The sequence below is a fragment of the Fulmarus glacialis genome, unplaced genomic scaffold (assembly GCF_000690835.1).
Source record: "Fulmarus glacialis isolate BGI_N327 unplaced genomic scaffold, ASM69083v1 scaffold40762, whole genome shotgun sequence".
Lineage (NCBI taxonomy): Eukaryota > Metazoa > Chordata > Aves > Procellariiformes > Procellariidae > Fulmarus > Fulmarus glacialis.
This window is the reverse complement of record NW_009197920.1, coordinates 12,535-30,676: the sequence shown is the minus strand read 5'-3', so window position 1 is coordinate 30,676 and position 18,142 is coordinate 12,535. Positions and strand designations below refer to the sequence as shown.

The 18,142-nt window shown below is 37.7% G+C and overlaps 1 protein-coding gene across 1 annotated transcript in view; it reads left to right on the top strand.

Annotated features, from left to right (window-relative positions):
• SPG11 (spastic paraplegia 11 (autosomal recessive)) overlaps positions 1 to 17,696 on the top strand; it is a 30,351-nt gene extending 12,655 nt beyond the window's left edge. Inside the window, exons 17-35 of the mRNA XM_009572725.1 lie at positions 571 to 776; positions 1,560 to 1,668; positions 2,183 to 2,342; positions 3,550 to 3,807; positions 4,033 to 4,233; positions 4,548 to 4,655; positions 5,787 to 5,949; positions 6,364 to 6,578; positions 6,936 to 7,680; positions 8,528 to 8,670; positions 10,115 to 10,313; positions 11,371 to 11,508; positions 13,150 to 13,283; positions 13,993 to 14,100; positions 14,688 to 14,856; positions 15,635 to 15,723; positions 16,234 to 16,389; positions 16,966 to 17,117; positions 17,516 to 17,696. Of these exons, the coding sequence (XP_009571020.1) occupies positions 571 to 776; positions 1,560 to 1,668; positions 2,183 to 2,342; positions 3,550 to 3,807; positions 4,033 to 4,233; positions 4,548 to 4,655; positions 5,787 to 5,949; positions 6,364 to 6,578; positions 6,936 to 7,680; positions 8,528 to 8,670; positions 10,115 to 10,313; positions 11,371 to 11,508; positions 13,150 to 13,283; positions 13,993 to 14,100; positions 14,688 to 14,856; positions 15,635 to 15,723; positions 16,234 to 16,389; positions 16,966 to 17,117; positions 17,516 to 17,696 (3,634 nt within the window). The remainder of the gene's footprint in view (positions 1 to 570; positions 777 to 1,559; positions 1,669 to 2,182; positions 2,343 to 3,549; positions 3,808 to 4,032; positions 4,234 to 4,547; positions 4,656 to 5,786; positions 5,950 to 6,363; positions 6,579 to 6,935; positions 7,681 to 8,527; positions 8,671 to 10,114; positions 10,314 to 11,370; positions 11,509 to 13,149; positions 13,284 to 13,992; positions 14,101 to 14,687; positions 14,857 to 15,634; positions 15,724 to 16,233; positions 16,390 to 16,965; positions 17,118 to 17,515) is intronic.
• Positions 17,697 to 18,142: the final 446 nt, after the last annotated feature.

Here is an 18,142-nt window from a genome sequence, read left to right as displayed (position 1 = left end):
GTTTCTTTTCATCATTTCTATACAAATCAGTTTCTCGCATAAACAGCTAAGATTTGGGCAAAAAGGAGAACATGTTAATGTAGACTGAAGTATTTAATAGTTTAAAAGACAGTCAGGCACGCGTGATTATTTCAGTTGCAACTCTGGAAAAATTTCAGATAATCAATGAACCAGGCACTGTGGAACCCTTTAGGGTATCTTTTTTTTCTTAGCTCAATCTGCAGATCAGTTTCAGGTTCTTGATGCTGCCAGTGCTTGGATTGTAAACCCTGCAATGGGACTTTTTGCACTAAAACTGCTGACAGGTGGTTTTTATTAATTATAATATCAAATGCATTGGCTTTAGTTTCTGTTAAAGTTTATTCAGTTGCAAACTCTTATCATGTACTTATCATGTGTGAGGCTTTATTCTCATACCTACATTTTTTTATAAATATGAAACTTTTGGTTTGTAAATATCTTTCATGCTAATAAAGTCTGTGAGTTTAGTAAACCTTGTAGGTACTTGTTTATGTGGGGAATATTTGTGTTAAAAATTATATGTGTTAACTGGTGTTCTTTTTGTTTCAGGATTCAGCAAGCAGGAGATGAAGCCTATATTTTAGCTCTTTCTTTCTTCAGTGTGCCTTCAGTAGGAGCAGCCTGTGTGTGTTTTCTAGAATTGCTCGGTCTCGACAGCCTCAAACTCAGGGTCGATATTAAAGTTGCAAACATAATTTTCAGTTACAGAACTAGAAATGAAGAATCTCAGCACAATCAGATAAGAGAATCTTTGGGTAAGGGTGTCTTTTGTTTGTTTTAAAATAGGGTACTATGTATTCATTGGGAAGAGAAGCAGAGATGGATTGAAAGATGGTGCCTAACTTCTCAGGAATGAAGTAAAAGCATCTTGTCCTTTGAAGAGCTAAGAATTTTGCTCTTCTTTTATTCCTGCTTCTTACTAATTTTGAAGGTGCATTTTGAACCTGGCATACCAAATAAGGCAGGAAGACTGTAATATGACATGCAGCCAGAATTGCACGAGTATCTAACAGACACTGTCAAACAGCTGCCTCAGGCTCAGTGTAATAGTAAGGTTCAGCCTAATGTTGTAATAATATAACTAGAGGATTAAACAAAAGGACATTACCAGATCTCTTCTCTGTTTCGTACTTGAAAACCGTCTTACAGCTGCAGTCAGATGTTCATTTTGTAGGGAAATTAAATTTATCCTAGGAATAACTTTAGAAAGTTGAATTTCTAACTACAGGCCCACAGGTGTCTTTGTCGCAACTAGGAAACTACTGACATTTATTTGTGTTTTCCTGATCATTCTAAAAACATATGTGTTATTTAAAACTATAGGTAGAGCTTATTTAAAAAAAAGAAAAAGTTTATGTGATTTGAAAGTTGAAATTCTTTTTCAAAAATCGCCTAGCCACTTTGGTGCCAGACTTGGCATAGTTATTGAAACATTTACATTAATAGGATTTGTTCTGCTTGTTTATTCTGGTAGTTTTGAAAATACTACCTTTATTCTAATCCCAAATAGCATCTCAGAAATACGTTCTTTTAAACAGTTGAAAAGTTAACAAAATTGGCTGGTGGTGAAAAAGCAGCAGTGGAAGAAGTTCTTATCTCCTTAGAAGAAGCCTTTTGGGATGCAGTTGAGCATCAAGGCATAATGAAGTGAGTAAAACATGATTTAAAGGATTATGCTCGCAAATGGAGATTGAGCACTGAATTTTACCATTTGTGTATTCAGATAATATTAAAGAGATCTGTGAGTTTTATTGCAGTAAACTGAACAACAATATTTGAATTTAGAATATAGTCTTGGTATTTCAAACAGTAGAGGTAATAGATGTATATTGGCAAGAATAAGGAAATGCAGTCAGCATGTTAGACTCACTGTTCCGCAAAGCTCTTGCAGCACCTTAGGAGTGAAAATTGTTGACTTCTTTTCAAAGCCTACATTGTCAAGATAGGACAATGTAGCTGCCTTGGTGGGTGGGAATGTCCACAGGGGGTAGTATGGAAGCTCCCACAGTGGAATGTGACTTAATGTGTAGGGCAGTCAATGGAAGTGCTGGTGTTGCCATTTGCAGGCAGTGAATCTCAGGCCAATGATGAGTTTATACATTGTCAACACCTGGACTAAATATCAGTTTATTAAAGCTGAAGCTCTTTAAATTCCATGCAGGACATCTAGTGACTCTAGAAGGCAGTGGTCTTTGGTAATGCAGTTCTGTAAACTCCATAACATCAGACTGAGTACATCTTACCTAAAGGAATGTGCCAAATCCAACGACTGGCTGCAGTTCATCATCCAAACCCAGCTGTACAGCTACCAGCCAGATGAGGTAAGCTATCTGTGCATGATTTTAAATGAAGATAGAGTTTATCAAGAATGTTCTTTGTCTGTGATGTTCAAAAAAAAAAAAGAGGGAGGAAGATAAAAATAGATTCTTTTAATGAGAGAATATCACATTGTGGCGACAACATAAAATTGAAGCCTCATCAGTTTCCACGGAGCTAGAAGTTGTCTTAGGATGCTTGGTATCCTCTGATTATGATAGCCCTTCTCTTACAGCTGGATTTCCCCACTTTTCTACTTTTCTCTCCCTTTTGGTATGTGAAAAGCTAACACAAGACAAAGGAAATTGACTCCAGAGAGAGCTGACTGTTTAGCAGATATAATAATATGCTTCTAAGAGCATGAAAGCTAACTATTAAAGGAGAAGATTAGGAAAAAAATTCCCTGTTTGAAAAATCTTATGTGATGTTATTAATCAGTAGTGGAGAAAACAATTTCTGAGAGGATTGAATTGAGTGTCTCTTTGAAGTGAATTGGACACAAAAGTATTTGCCAAGAAGGGACTTAATTTTCTTTTTAAATTTAGTTAAAATTATGACATACTGTTTGTAAGTTTAATTTAAAATCATTTAGTTACTGTTTTTTTTATTGGAGAGTTACCATATGTTCAATGTAAGTTTTAATAAAGCCACTCATCTTTCTTTTCAAAACTTACATTGATTTTTGTGTAAAGATACTTAAGCTTTTGAGAACCCAAATCTTGCATTTTTGGATTTGAATGTAATTTAAAAATTAATAAAATATTACCAATATGTAAAAATGAAAAGCAATTTGGGAAAAGTAATGTGAGGAAGCTAACTGGAAAATTCCAGGTAAGATGATACTTAGCAGGCCTCGGATTTTAACTTGGATCTCTTTGTTGTTTTCTTGAAAAGAAAAATACGTAATTACACGACAGCAACTAACTAGACACTTTTCACGATATGCTGTAGCAGTACGAGACATATGACAAAAACGAGTGTCTCTAGGAGGCATTTTAGCTTCATGTAAAAGGATTAACTTCAATATTTTATTAGAATAATTCACACCTACAGAACACTTTTTCCTCTCTAGGTCTCCAAAAATGTTCTAAAAAATCAAATTTGAAGAATGTTTTATTTGTCTTTTCTGTGTATTTAATGCTTCAGTCCTTCTTCCCCCTCGTTCTCTTTGGATCTCACTCTGTATAGATGCTTTTGGTTCTGTTTTCCTAGGTCATTTCTATCCTTCAAGATTTCACTCCCATTTTACAAGATCACTTGACGTTGGCATTGGAGAAGTTACCATTTTTGTGTCCTGATGCAGGGAGTCCTGAAAACAGTACTGCCAGTGTGTTCAACAGCAAATATGCAGATAGTCTCTTTCAAATCCTTTTTCAATGTCAGGGGAACTCCAACCCTTCATCCTACCTTTTGACTGAAGGATTGAGAAAGCATGCTCCCATTCTGAGTGTTTTAGCAGCATGTTTCCAAGTGAGTATTGATGAAGTTATTTCTCTCTTAGAGGAATAAGCAATAACAAAGTGATGGTTGTGCATAATTATGTTAAATGGTAGATATGTAGGTTGCATTCATTGAGGGTTTTTTCTCAGTTTTTGTAGTAATTGTGAATAGTGTGACACATTTGGCCAAGTGATATATAACAAGGTGATGTTTGTCTCTGGTTATTATAAAACCGTCATTTTTGTCATTTGACAGGATGCAAACATTGTTCATTGTCTCTGTGTTTGGGTAATTACTACTGTGGATGATGCTACCAGAGCTGAAGCAACAAACCATATTCAAAGCTCAGTAGAAAATCACAAATGGGATCTTCATGACCTATCAGTTATCTGGAAAGTCTTTTTAAGAAAGCAAAAAAGTAAAACACTTCTAAATGGCTTCCAGCTCTTTTTAAAGGTAAGGTCATGTCTTTTTAGTGGTATACTTGAGTGTATCTCAAATCATCTTGGAGAGGAGATGGCCTATAGATTCCCCCTCTGTGTTGCCATTTGTGGCCTAGATAACCTTGGTGTAATCCACTGAAAATCCCAGTCAAGTAAGAAAATCTTTGCATGGAAGTTTTTCCAATTATTACAAATTTGCAGATCATATATCAACCTTGCACGCAGTTTTAATAAATTAGAACTTTATTGTGCTATTGAGGAAGACAAATTCTACATTTATTGAGGTACTTTTAGGAAAGAATTATAACCTATTTTTGTGTCTTAAAGGATTCTCCATTACTGTATATACTGGAGATGTATGAACTATGTATGAATTCTAAAAAATACAATGAAGCTAAAACCAAACTGAACAAGTTTCAGGAAAGTCTCACAAAAGTAAGCAAATTCATTTTCTCTAATTGTCTTTGCCTACGTCTTCCCATATTAGAATGTGATAGGCATCTAATGTCATATGTGAAAATAATGAAAAAGGGTATGCTTAGAATGATCTAGGAGCTGATTTGTGAAGCAGTAGGTTTCAGCAGATTCTTTTTATTGCTGGCAGTTGATGGAAAAATATTTTTGACAATTTGAAACCCGCAATGCATTTTTTTAAATCATTTTAAGTTGATATGGGCAGATTGAAATACAATGTCATCCTCCTTGTGTGAGCAGTTTGCTGTTTGAAGGTTGGCATTGACTCAAGTAGGACTGCTGTTGGTAAATTGAATTATTTGTGGTGAGCAAGTGTGGGATATTCTCTATTCTGTACTGACCAGGGCAAGTCAATACTGAGCTGATAAACCAGTGACTTACAGGGTTTTTTAAATATGTATTTAAGACAGACAACTTTTTTGAATATGTTTCAAAGTTTCTGAAAAAGTCTGTGATACTGCTTTAGTTCTGGTAGTTGTGTAGACTTTTCTTTGAAAATGACTCAGTGAACTGAATTACACACTTTGATTAAAACACTGATTTAGCAGTTGGTTTTAAGAGGACCAAAGTGTTTTCATGCAGTGTTCCTTGTTTGTCACATACAGATGTCTTCACAAATTATTTCAGTTCTTTCCTTTCCATCACAATTTTCTAGTTCCCTGAATATCTTGGTAACTAACATTCCGTGTCATTAGTGGTTTTCCTTCCTGCAATTCAAGCTAAGACTAGATCAGTTTCCTTTCCTATGCACCACTCACATAGTGGATATGCTTATAAAGTATACAGCTGTATGACAAGAGCTATTAATCTAGCAATTTATTTTATCTGTCCATTTCTGATCCTTCTTGCATCTTTTATCTCTTCCATGATTATCAGGAGTAGTTGGTGGCCACCCTATCATAAAATTTACTACTTTCAGATCAAAGTCAAACATAACATCAGTGCCCCCTTGGGAATGGCAGTTCATTGTTCCTTAAAGAAGGAGGTAGATCTGGTACACCTTCCATTTCCAGTGTGATTCCCACCAAAATGCAGAATATATTTGCAAAAAAAAAAAAAAAACCCAACACTTAAAAATCTTTATCTACACAGCTTAAAACTGAAGATGAACCAGCAGCTTCAGAATTACCTGTGCAATGGTTGGAATCACAAGCATTGGTTCTTCTTGAATTGACGATGCAGCAATGTAGAACGGAATATGAATTGGGAAAGCTCTTACAGCTGTTTGCTGCAGCAGATAATCTTCTACTCGATGGTAAATACAGCTTCCTCTGTTAGATGATATTACCACTTTAATCTCAAGACCACATACAATGTTTTTGGAGTGACTGAAAATGTTTACTTTAAGTGTATTCATGCTGTTTTATTTTTGTGTAAGAATTTATATAACCAGAGTTGGTCCTTATGGTGAATTGCAGTGGTGAAAATGTAATTGTGTCTGTAAGTCTGTTTGGGAGAATAATTACATGCAAGTGTTGATGAGGAGTGCAGAGATTATCTACCGAAGTATATTAGTTATGGATTTAGGGCTTATATTCAGTCCCATGACAACTTCAGAGTGCAAAATCTGTGTTCCTTCTCTGGCAGGGTTGCACGCTGAAATACGTAGCAGAATTTCCTCAGGTTTAAAAACCAGCTGCCTTTAATTGTTTATACTTTTTTAAAACAGGCTCTTATGTGAAGAAACTCTGTGCACTCGGTGAGACCCTGAAGGATTCCTCCATATCAATTAATCGCTCCATCCTAACCAGTTACAATATGGAGGCGTTTCAGAGTGAGTGCAGATCAATTCTGGAGCAGCTACAAGAGAAAGGAATGTTCTCACTGGCTCGGGAGGTAGCAGCACTAGCTGAATTGCCTGTGGACAACATAGTTACCCAAGAGGTACAATATAGTTAAATAGTGATATTCACCTCTTAATACTCCTATTACTGGCAGTATTGAGAATGTTACTTCTCAGTCTTCCTTAAAAACAAATTTTTCTTCAAATCACTTTTTATTCTAAATGCAAGTACACCAAACAAGTTGACTATAAGCGCTGAGCTGAAAAGGACAGTGTAGCTTTCCTTATTCTCTTACTATTTTTACTTGCTATACAATCAGTTTTATTTGGTGAGAAAAATAGATGGATTTGTTGCATATTGAGACAATCTAAATTCAATTTTTCAGTATTCTAGCCATCCAGTGTGATTTTTCTTTTTTTGGAAAGATAGTTGTTTAAAACCTTTGTGAATTTTGCAGGTTCTAAGAGATCTACATCGTTTAAGAGATGTTGGACAGTGGCATCAAAACCAGACAAGAATTGAATTCTGGAAAAAATGTAATGACAGCTTCATGAAAAATTCAATCTCCAGCAAAGCTGCATCTGATTTTTTTTTTAATCAGGCAAACACAGTATTTGAATCTTTAGCTCATGAGAAGATAAACAGCATTATGGAGAGACATTTGTTGCTTACCCTAGCTGGCCATTGGCTAGCCAAGAATGACCCAGTGTCACTGCACAAATTAGAAGAAATAGAGAAGCAGATCTGGATTTGTCGCATCGCACAACAAACTTTATCCACAGATGAGGGGTCAGGCAAGTCGAGATTTTCCTCCCATGTTGTAGTGAACAGGGATCTTACCTTTGATAACTTAGCTAAGGAGTTTTCTTTTTCAAAGCTACCTGCTCTGAATACACCAAAGTACTTAAAACTAGAGGGTCTTGCATTCAGAGAGTCTCAACAGACCTTGACTAACGATGAGGAGGAATCACTCAAGTTTCTGATTGGATGCCTTCTTGATGAAGGAAGCGTGCATGAAGCCAGCCGTGTTTGTCAGTATTTCCATTTCTACAACAGAGACATTTCAGTGGTATTGCATTGCAGAGCTCTGGCCTCAGGGGAGACTGATCTAGACAAATTATACACAGATATTCAGACTCTCCTTGTAGCAAAAGAGAAGACATCTGAAAGCAGTGCATCTCAGCAAAGCAGAGTCCCAAGCGGTAAGTAACACTAACCAATTCAGCCACTTGACAAGTAGTACCATTGTTGGGGTTCCACTGGATTCTTCCTCTTTTGTGACAGTGTTAATTTCCCCCAAAATTTCTGCAGGAAATAAGGTCTTCCTGACAGCGGGTTATCTCCCTGGTTCATAAATCCTCTAGTGAAAGGAATTTGAAGCCTTGTAATATATATTGCTTGTATGTGCTTCAGACAGGGTGTTTCTGTATACAGTTTCTATAGTCTCTTAACTGTTCATTTTTTATAGTTCACAATTCTGTTTCGGTAAAGTAGCACTGAACTTCACCTATGTTCCTGCTTTTGGAATACACACTAGTAAATCTTGAGTGTGTTTCTGGAGCTGAAACATGGAAATGCTTTAATTAATATTTTCTCTGAATTCTTTGTACATTATAAAGGGTTTAGTGTTTCTTATTAATAGCAAGGCTGATAATGTTTATGTATAAAGTACTCTGCATATTTATGAAGTCTGAATGAGAAAGCTGTCAGCTGGAACATTACTTTCTAATACTAACATATATAAAGCTTAATAGGAATACAAGAGAATAAATGAAGCCTAAGCCATGCTGAACCCTTGTGCTCTCTTATGCTTTGGAATTTTACATCTGAGATATTATTGTGGATATTTTGGCTCATTTGTGTTCTGTCATACTGTTTGCACCCTACAACTTAAAAAAAAAAAAATCACAGGTATCAAGAGTTCAGTTTTCAAAGACTAAGAAAGTATTATGTATTTGCTACAGATTTCTGGAGTCTTGCTCCAAGTATAAGGCTTGTTGGTGTTAGCTGTCTTTATGAGAAAGGAATTTATAGTACTTTTGTTTCCAGCATCAAGCTTAGAAGACTGGACACATATTGTGGCTCCATCTCCAGATGATCAGGTTGTTATCAGTCTGAAGGCCCTCATAGATAAATGTGTCCATGGAAGAAACTACTGCAGACAGGTTCTCTGTTTATATGAACTTTCTAAGGTATGTGTCTAGTAACATTATTGAAGAAACAAGTGGTTTGTATCAAGCTGTGCTGTGGAAGTTTGTGGAGGAAGGGATAAAAAGTGGTGAAAGTACTCATCAGGTGCCTGAAACAAGCTTCAGAGGGTGAAATTACCAACCCTTTGTGTGGAAAAATGGCCAGATGCTTCCTAGGCATGAAGTGTTGAAATGAACTCCCCAGGCCCCTATCTCTGACTCCACTAAGCCAGATTTCAGCCTGTGTCTCTTTGATGTGCCTTTTTTATAATCTTTCAAGCATATGTTGTTCATCTAGCACTTTGCTTTAGGCCTTTGTTGTGGGATGCCTTCATAATCAACACCGACCCAGAAGTAGACAAAAAGATAGCAGCTGCCTTAGAAGTTTTAGCATAGAAGTGCTCTGTAGGCTCCACACAGTGGTAACTCTTTACCCAGAGGCTGCTCAGAGGAGTGGCTGAGAAGTTCCAAGTGGTTTGACCCAGACAGTGATAGGAGAAGTAGCAGATTGTTGTTTGCTGCCTCTCTGCTCCTTGACCTTCATGACTGCCCGCAGCCCACCTCTGCTTCTTCTCCAGAGGGTGCTGCTGAACATTTCTTTCGGGGTACAGAACCCCTTTCCATGGTGCTTGGTCCGTATCATTGGAACGTAGCATTAGTTTTTTCTGAATAAAAATGGCAGCATGTGTGCTGAAAATATTAGTACTGTCTTTATCACAGAGGTTCTTAGATTTTGCTACAGAATTTTTCATGCCTCGAATATTCGGAGTGAGTGCTTTAGGTTTGAGCTACTAAGCAGTAGTCATATGTATGGCTTGTTCCCTTTTATACCATCCATATACTTCTTGCCTGAAGCTGGATGTCCATACTTTTGAATTAAGAGTTGATCATTGTGTTTATGAGGTACATTTTTTGATAAATTTGTAAAGTTGGAATATATTACAGCAGAGTATTTATAGAGTCTCACCAACTCGTCTTCCAAATGTAGCAAATGTAAAAACTAGTATATCTTTTTCACTGAGAGTTTGTGGTATGTGGAGAAGAGGAAAAGGAACCTCCTAAGTAAAACTTATGCAGTAAAACACAATTCTTCGTTTGCGAGGAGATATTCTGTCTTTCTTCTAGGTATTTTAGGTGTTAAAGTTTATATTTGGTTCAGGAAAGCATCTCTGTCCATGGCGACAGCTCTATTAGACTTCAAATACAGAGTACTTACACGCCATCCTGATCTGGAGAACATTAATACTAAAGATACACAGATGAAGGCACTGTTAACTGATAAAAGGACAGATTATGTTTGCGTTTTTTGAAACTGAGTTTTGTCTGCTTCTCCAGCACTCCCCTCTTATATCAGCTCATCACTAAGAAGATGTACTGCAGGTCAATATATGTTCTGGACTGGAATTTTTGCCGTGTAGAATCTTCTAAGCGTATATGTGTTTCTTAGGAATTGAACTGCTCCTACAGTGAAATGTCAGCCCATGACCCTGAAAAAGTGCTTCGAGCAATTCTGTCGTCCCATCAGCCAGACAGATGCAGGAAAGCTCAGGCATTCATCACCACCCAGGGTCTCCAGCCTGAAACTGTGGCAGAGCTAGTGGCTGAAGAAATCATGCAGGAATTATTGGCATCTTCAGAAGGGAAAGGTAGTAAAGAGGTTTGATCTTGTATTTTAGCATTTTTGGTTCCTAAGTGTGGTATTTGTGTATCTGAAAAACAGTTCTTGCTCTGGAGATATTTGAGTGCTAATTATAGTCAGTAATGTTTGGGCAGCTCTTGTATAAGGTTTGTAAACTTTGTACACCTTGTATAAGGTTATATACAAATGTCTATTTTTATTTACTTTTGTGTCCAGTGTGGTGTTGCAGTAGTTAAGGTTTTATTTTTTATGGACGTAAATTTAATGTTTTTTTAAAAAAAAGGGTTGGTTGGGTTTTTTTAATTGTGATCTTTGCAGCCCCACGTCATCTGACTTGGAAAGACTCATGTTAATTTCTTTGTTGAAAAGCATGGCCAAAAGATTTTCCCTTTTTTTTATACTTTGTGAAATGAGGGATGTTCCTCAAAACAGAAGGAATTTTATCTGGGGGACTCTTCTGTTTGAGTAACTTCTGCCACAACATGAACAACGAAGTTCCATGAGAAACAATGAGCCATCGGATGGAGATTATTGAGTCCAGGTGTGCTCTCCTCTGCTCCTACTGTTTTCCACTCTGCTACTCCTCACTCTTGCTGCTCCCCTTGTACCAGTTCACTTGGTTAGCTTAGATGATTTGGTGCACCTCCTTCAGAAGAGTCAACTTACTAACACAGCAGAAAACAAATGCAGAAAAAAAGAGTTCTGTTGAGTTCATGAGTTGAACTGGTTCATGGAAGAGTATGAATCAGAGCCACTGCAAGGGATGGATTAGAATTGTGTTGTGTAAGGAAGAGGAGCAGCAGCAGCCTACTGGATTTGTGGAATTATAGGTGTAATTACAGTAGCAATACAGTTGTTCAGTAGGATTTCATTGGATTGAACTGGCAAAGAAGTAGTATCTGATTCTTAAATTCAAGCAGTAAGATCAAAAGTGTCTTAAAATTGTAGTTCCAAGTCCTAGGTCAATCTGGATGAAGTTATATTGGTTTGTTTGGGGTTTTTTCTATTAACGTAGCTAATCTCTCCTGAACTTGTGACATAACTCTCTCTCTCTGTGGACACAGGACAGAAACATGTTTTGAACCCTGCAGCTGAGTGTCAGGCATTCCTACAGCTTGCTAAGCTGTGCCAGGATCATACATTGGTTGGCATGAAGTTACTGGATAAAGTTTCCTCTGTACCACGTGGGGAACTGTCATGCAGTAAGTAAATGGCAAATAATACTTGATGTAACTAGTACATTACTAAACATGGCATTACTTAGTTTAAAATCACGTTACAAAGAATAAAAGCAATGCTGATGGAAGCATCTATTACTGATCTCAAATTTGATATTAAATTAATAGATCTGAGTATATGCACAGTAAATAAGCATGTTTCTTAAGTGTTTCAGCAGTGTACTTTCCAAACAAAATACAGATTTTTTTTTTTGCCAACAGCTGGGAAATGCAGTCAGTGAGTTACCTGAACTTTTGTAGTGATATGTTACAGAAGGCGGGTATTGTGACTTTCTTCGTATTAATCATAATTAGAAATTGCTTTCTTTAGCCATTTGTTAAACTTTCTAGATCTTCTGTTACTAAAGTCCATTTTACACTTTACAGCTTTATATACCATGGAGATGTTGTCATTGAGTTTGTAAAACATAGCCAAGGTACTTTGGTACCGTTTTGCCACTTCTTTGCCACTTTAGACTGTTTTTAAGAAGATTTATTATGGGCAGTTCATCTCTGAGGGAAACGAATGAGGGTAAGATTTTAGTATGAGTTGTCTCGTGAGTATTGTGGGCAGAACTTCCAATGCTATTTGGTTTAGAGTGGTGAGGAAAGAGCATCTTCTAGAACATGTTCTGCAGAAGCAAAAGCATGGCTGAAGTTAATGTTGAAACTGTTCCATTAGAATCCAGCTATAATACTGGAATTTTGGAAAACCTTTGTGAGAAAATAAGTAATTAAAAATACCATGTTCCACATAATCTTTATATCCCTAACACATTTGTCCTGTTGTCAAATCTTAACTTACCCCTTATTTTGTCTGGGTAAGTAATATAATGGTGAATATTGGTATTTCCTGTATGGCTGACTAAAGTAAGGAAAAGACTCTGAGGAAACAACGTTGGGAATTACCAAATTGTGCTGGAGGACTCTACCTCTCTTTGAACGGAGTCTCTGCTAGAGTACCTTTTTACAGGTAGAGGTATAATTGGTTTGTTTCAAAATATGTTGTATAGATTTATGACATTAACTGTGTTCTTTTCAAAATCTCCACTTTTAAATATGTTGTGTACCAGTTCATATAATACTACTACTTTTCTGAAGTGAATTGCATCGTGCTGAGAGTAAGGTCTGGGACTCCACTGTGTCGTGATTGCTTTACAGTATGTGATCAGGCCTCCGACAGAAAATGGAATATGCTAAGAAGTACTGTTTTAACTCATTAATTAGTGTATGGCATTTATGAATGATTTTTCAAACCCAGATACAAAACTTGTGGCCTTCCTTTTTCAAATGCAGAGCTGACTGGTAATAGTGGGGTGCTGATTATTATATGCTTGTCAATCAGCTTTTGGTGGAAGAGATTGGAAGTTGTGTGTGTGGAATAAAATAACGTTTGAGAAAATGATCCAAAAACCCCAGACTTTCCCACAGATTGAAAAGCCAGACTGTTATAGAAACTGTTACTTCTTAAAATTGCATAGGACAGAACCATAATAGCTCAACTTTCTAATCCAAACTGGAAAGATTCTGTATCCTCTGCAGAGATGGCTTCACTTTTGGAGAGAGTCATAATAATTAACTTCCTCAGCTTATTAACCGAAATACCTGAGTTGTTCTATTCTTCAGTTACAGAATTGCTGATTTTGGCCCATAATTGCTTTAGTTTGACTTGCCACATGGAAGGAATCACTAGAGTCCTCCAAGCAGCACGGCTTCTCACAGATGAACATTTGGCACCTAATGAAGAGTACGGACTTGTGGTACGTGTCTTTGATGCCATATGTGTTTATCCAGACGCTGTATGAAGGTTTCCGTGTACACGTTAGCAAATAACTTTGCTCGTGAGCAGTGCAGGGGGAGTAGGCGGGTGATGAAATGGAGCAGAGTCTTTCACCTCTGGTTGACTGGTCTTGTGCTGCCCATCCCTAGAAGCTAAAAGTGGGTGTTTGGTCTGCTGTGCGCAGGTGATGATTTTTATGTCACAGACGCTCTTAGAGGACTTCTCTGGAAAAACAGAGGTGGAGATAGTGGAATGGTGAGGTGGCAACAGTGTAGTAAATCAGAACGGGACTGTCAAAGTAATTTGACTACTGGTAAAATGTGATGGTCTGTATTACCGGGATGTCATGCATCTTTAAGTCCTGCCTTGAAAGGACTCCTGGAGTCTGAAACATGCCCAATATAATGGTGTCATTGCTAAGAGGTTCACTGCATATTTTTATTTGGTAAAATTATGTCCTTTCACATCATAGTAAAGAAGATGCAGTAGGTTGGTTTAAAAATAAAACCTCCATGGCTCTAAGGGAACATCTGCCTGCCTAATGCAAGTCACCGTGCCGTGTACCTGTATCAGCCAGCACAGCACTCTGGCCTCACACAGCCTTCTCCCTACCATGGCACTGACTGCTTTGAGAGAGAGGATTTTTCTGCTCTTCTTTGAGCTTCATACTTACACTGTTATTTCCACAGGTTCGTCTTCTCACTGGAATTGGCAGATACAATGAAATGACCTACATATTTGAACTGCTGCATGAGAAACACTACTTTGAAGTGCTCATGAGAAAGAAATTAGACCCAGTAGGTGGAGGGGGATAAAGGGGAGAAAACTTTCAGAGAACGGTGTTGCTACATCAGAAACTGATATTTACACAAGGTGGAATTATGTGGGGATTTTAATTACTGGAGTGTTATCAAGTTCACAGTAACAAACTAATTCTGGGTTTTATTCTGGTTTTAGTTTAGCAAGTTTGTTCTAATTAGTTCAGCACTGCAACGACAGCAACATTGAAACTTCAAGCTTGGGAATATCACTTAGAGTTTTCATGTCCTGCTTTGGTTTTACTTCCAGTTAATGTTTCATGGGTTTTTAAAAATCATAAATATTTATAGCTTTCTTGTAACATAAAGTCACAAACAAATGTCAGTTTTGACATTTGTATGTAAATAAATAAATGCATAGGTGCTGGATTTTCTTACCTGACATAATGTAGTTAAGCCTAAGTATAATATTGCCATTATGTTTTAAAATAGTATGGAGAAACCTCAAAGAATGCAATGATCACTTTTTGGAAAATTGTACCAGAACAGTTTTGCTTGTGGGTACCAAAATGTGAATAAAAAAAAAGCTCTTCAAATCTTAATCTGGTATTCCTTCATCTGACCAGAGCGGGACATTGAAGACAGCTCTGCTGGATTACATCAAGCGTTGTCGCCCAGGGGACAGTGAAAAGCACAACATGATAGCCCTTTGCTTCAGTATGTGTCGAGAAATTGGAGAGAATCATGAGGCTGCTGCTTGCATACAGCTTAAACTCATTGAATCTCAGCCATGGGGTGAGTGGAAACTGCAAAACCTAGACAGACAAGCAAGTTTGTTTAAGAAGGAAGACATGATGGGTAAATGTAGTTTTGATTGTCTGTGTTGTCCTGGTAACATCCGTTAAACTTCCACCGTCTGGAAGGAGGGTCCTATTTGCCAGGTTTGGGGTATTCTTGTACTTAACAGTTTATCTGGCTGCTCTGGTATTTTTCAAAGATTTGAGATTTTTGGCTCTTAGGGTAATGTTCCTGTGGTACCATGCATGGGAGGAGGTAAGGACACGTGTATGTTTTCCTCGCTTTAATAGGATGTGACACAGTGGGTTTTTATATAAAGTGTATATATAAAGGGTTGGGGTTTTTATGTCTGTGCAAGGTAACTTGTTGACATCTAAACTTAGTGAGTTCTGTACAGCTGGGAGAATGCTGGGGAGCACAGAGATCTTGCTGCGGAGCAGTTAGCCAGTACCGTAACAGCACCTAAAACAGAAGCTATGCCAAATGGTTTTCTGAATTTATCTGGTAATAGTCAGTGCTCATATCTACCACAAATGTATGATTTGGATTTCTTTTCAGTTCTTCAATCACTTGACTAGGTTCCAGCAATAGCTTTGGTCCATTAACTGAACAGGCATCACCGTTTCTTCACGCTTTTTTAATACAGAATTTTTTTTTTAGTCTTTTGTTACTTTCTGAAACAACACTAGGGACAGACTTGGTACAGGAGGTATTTTTGTAACTTACTTTGTCACCTTTATATATAATAGGTTATTCATTTTTTTCCCCATTTCAGAGGAGTCTCTTCAGGATGTTGCAAATTTAAAGAAACTGCTGATGAAAGCTCTGACTCTCTTTATTGATGCAGCAGAAAGTTATTCTAAGGTAAGATGAGATGGAATTGTATGACTTCTGTACAGCACTGGGAGCATATAAGGAGTGAGCTGAACTGGGAGAACAAAGAAAGCTGCTCTAGGGAGGGTGTGCAGAATCCTGTCCCCGGAGAAAAGGAGCAAAGGACTCTCTTGCTCGGTCAGCTCAGCAGTATCCCACCAGTCTCAACACTGTTGTATCAAAGAGCAGTACGCTGTTCCCTGTTCAGGCCTTAACATCTAGGGTTACAATTAGGTTCCCCAGTTTTAGAGGAGTGACCATGAGCTTAATGAGCAAGAATAGAACAACATAAAGAGTGTTTAAAAACTGGCATGATTATGATGAAAGTAGTATTTGTGGTGAGTGAAGCTTCATTTAAAACTAATGGAATATGATCAATGATAAAACTGGAGTGATCTAAAAGATGAAATACTAGACAACTCGTTGCTTTCAGGAATATTTATTGCTTTCCTCTAGAAACGTGCTTCAGAAGCTTGCATTTGTCTTTGATTTATTAAATAGGACTCCTGCGTCCGCCAGTCCTTGCGCTGCAGTCGGCTAACAAAGCTGATAACCCTCCAGCTGCATTTTCTCAACACTGGTCAGAGCACTATGCTGATCAACCTGAACAGACAGAACTTGATGGACTCCATCATGTCCTTGCCTAGGTTCTATCAGGTAAGCTTGGCTTCTTCACCTGTTATTTTTTCTGAAAATGATTGTTTTAAACAGCAGGTGCAGAAGCACTCTGCTCCTGTGAGCATAATGCTAAGCTCTTCCATGTGGCCACCAAGTCCCGTGACTATTATCCCATGATATTGCTGCCGATGGGACCAAGCTTGGAAATGCAAGCGCAATCCTGGTGCAGACTGATGCTTCTAGCGGTCCTTGCTGGCTTGCTGCCATCGTACAGCCAGGACCTTGGCCATCCAGTGGCTCTCATGCGGCTGCGAGTCTACACTAGAGCCCTGAAATCTAATCTGCATTGGCATCCACCATTTTGGAAGTTAGAAAGAAAAGGGCTTTTTGAAGAGAACAACCAAACCCTCGCTGACATCTTGTTAAGGGGTTAAGGAAAATCATTTGCAGTATTTTGTTACCCTTGTATTTCTCTGCAGCTGCTCTCAAGAACAGCATCAAGAGATGGGCCAAACAGAAGACCTAGAATATTTTAAGTATTCTAAGCATAGGAATGTGTCTGTGCAAGAATAAACTCTTCCTGCTCAGTAATTCCAGCATCTGTTCTCCCCGCAGGCAGCTATTGTGGCTGAGGCTTATGAGTTTGTTCCAGATTGGGCTGAAGTTCTGTATCAACAAGTGATCACCAAGGGAGACTTCACTTACTTAGAAGAATTTAAACAACAGAGACCACTGAAGCCTAGCATATTTGAGGAGATTGCTAAGAAGTAAGTAGTTCTATGGTCAAATTGGAACTTTCTTTTCCACAGGCTACTTTAGAGGAGCAACTGCGTGTTTTATAGCATGCAAGTCTTAGTACTGTTAAAACGTTTTATGTAATAAAGCATAGGACATAGGGACTTGAAATTTATTCAGTTTCTTAAGCATACTGTGGAAATAGCTCTGGATCTACCATTTTTATTGAGCTGGATAAATAGGGCGCCTTAGGGCTGGTCAGATCAAATCTTTTTTGAAGTGAATCAGAGTAAAATAAACAACCAAGAGAATCAAATGTACGTGTTGAACACAACCTCTTTTTAAGAAGTATAGTTCTTATAGTTCTATAGCAAGATAGTCTTATAATCGTTGTGAAGCCTATTTCAAATATACGTACAATTATTTTCAGAGTTAAACAACACCCACCTACTGAAGCTGCTCTGAAAAATCTGAAGAAATTGCTCGCTTACTGTGAAGATATCTACACATACTACAGATTGGCTTACGATAACAAGTTCTACGATGTGGTAAATACGCTTCTGAAGGATGCACAGACTGGCTGCTGCCTTAATGATATGTTATCAAACTAGAATCCAACCTCCATGAAGTAGAGACTGGATCTGACAAGTTCCAGTGCCACAGCTTCTTGCATGGTTAGTACTGAGTCTTTAACAGATATTTTTATCAATTACCTGCTTACAATGACATGCTGCTATGCGAAAGTTACTCCAGAAATCTGGTGGTGGTTGTACATATTTAAAATTGCTGAGACTGTGTTAACCTAACATCGTGTTTTGTATAATAAATCCTACTGTTTACAAAATACTTGATTAATGCCACAGCTTCTTGCATGGTTAGTACTGAGTCTTTAACAGATATTTTTATCAATTACCTGCTTACAATGACATGCTGCTATGCGAAAGTTACTCCAGAAATCTGGTGGTGGTTGTACATATTTAAAATTGCTGAGACTGTGTTAACCTAACATCGTGTTTTGTATAATAAATCCTACTGTTTACAAAATACTTGATTAACC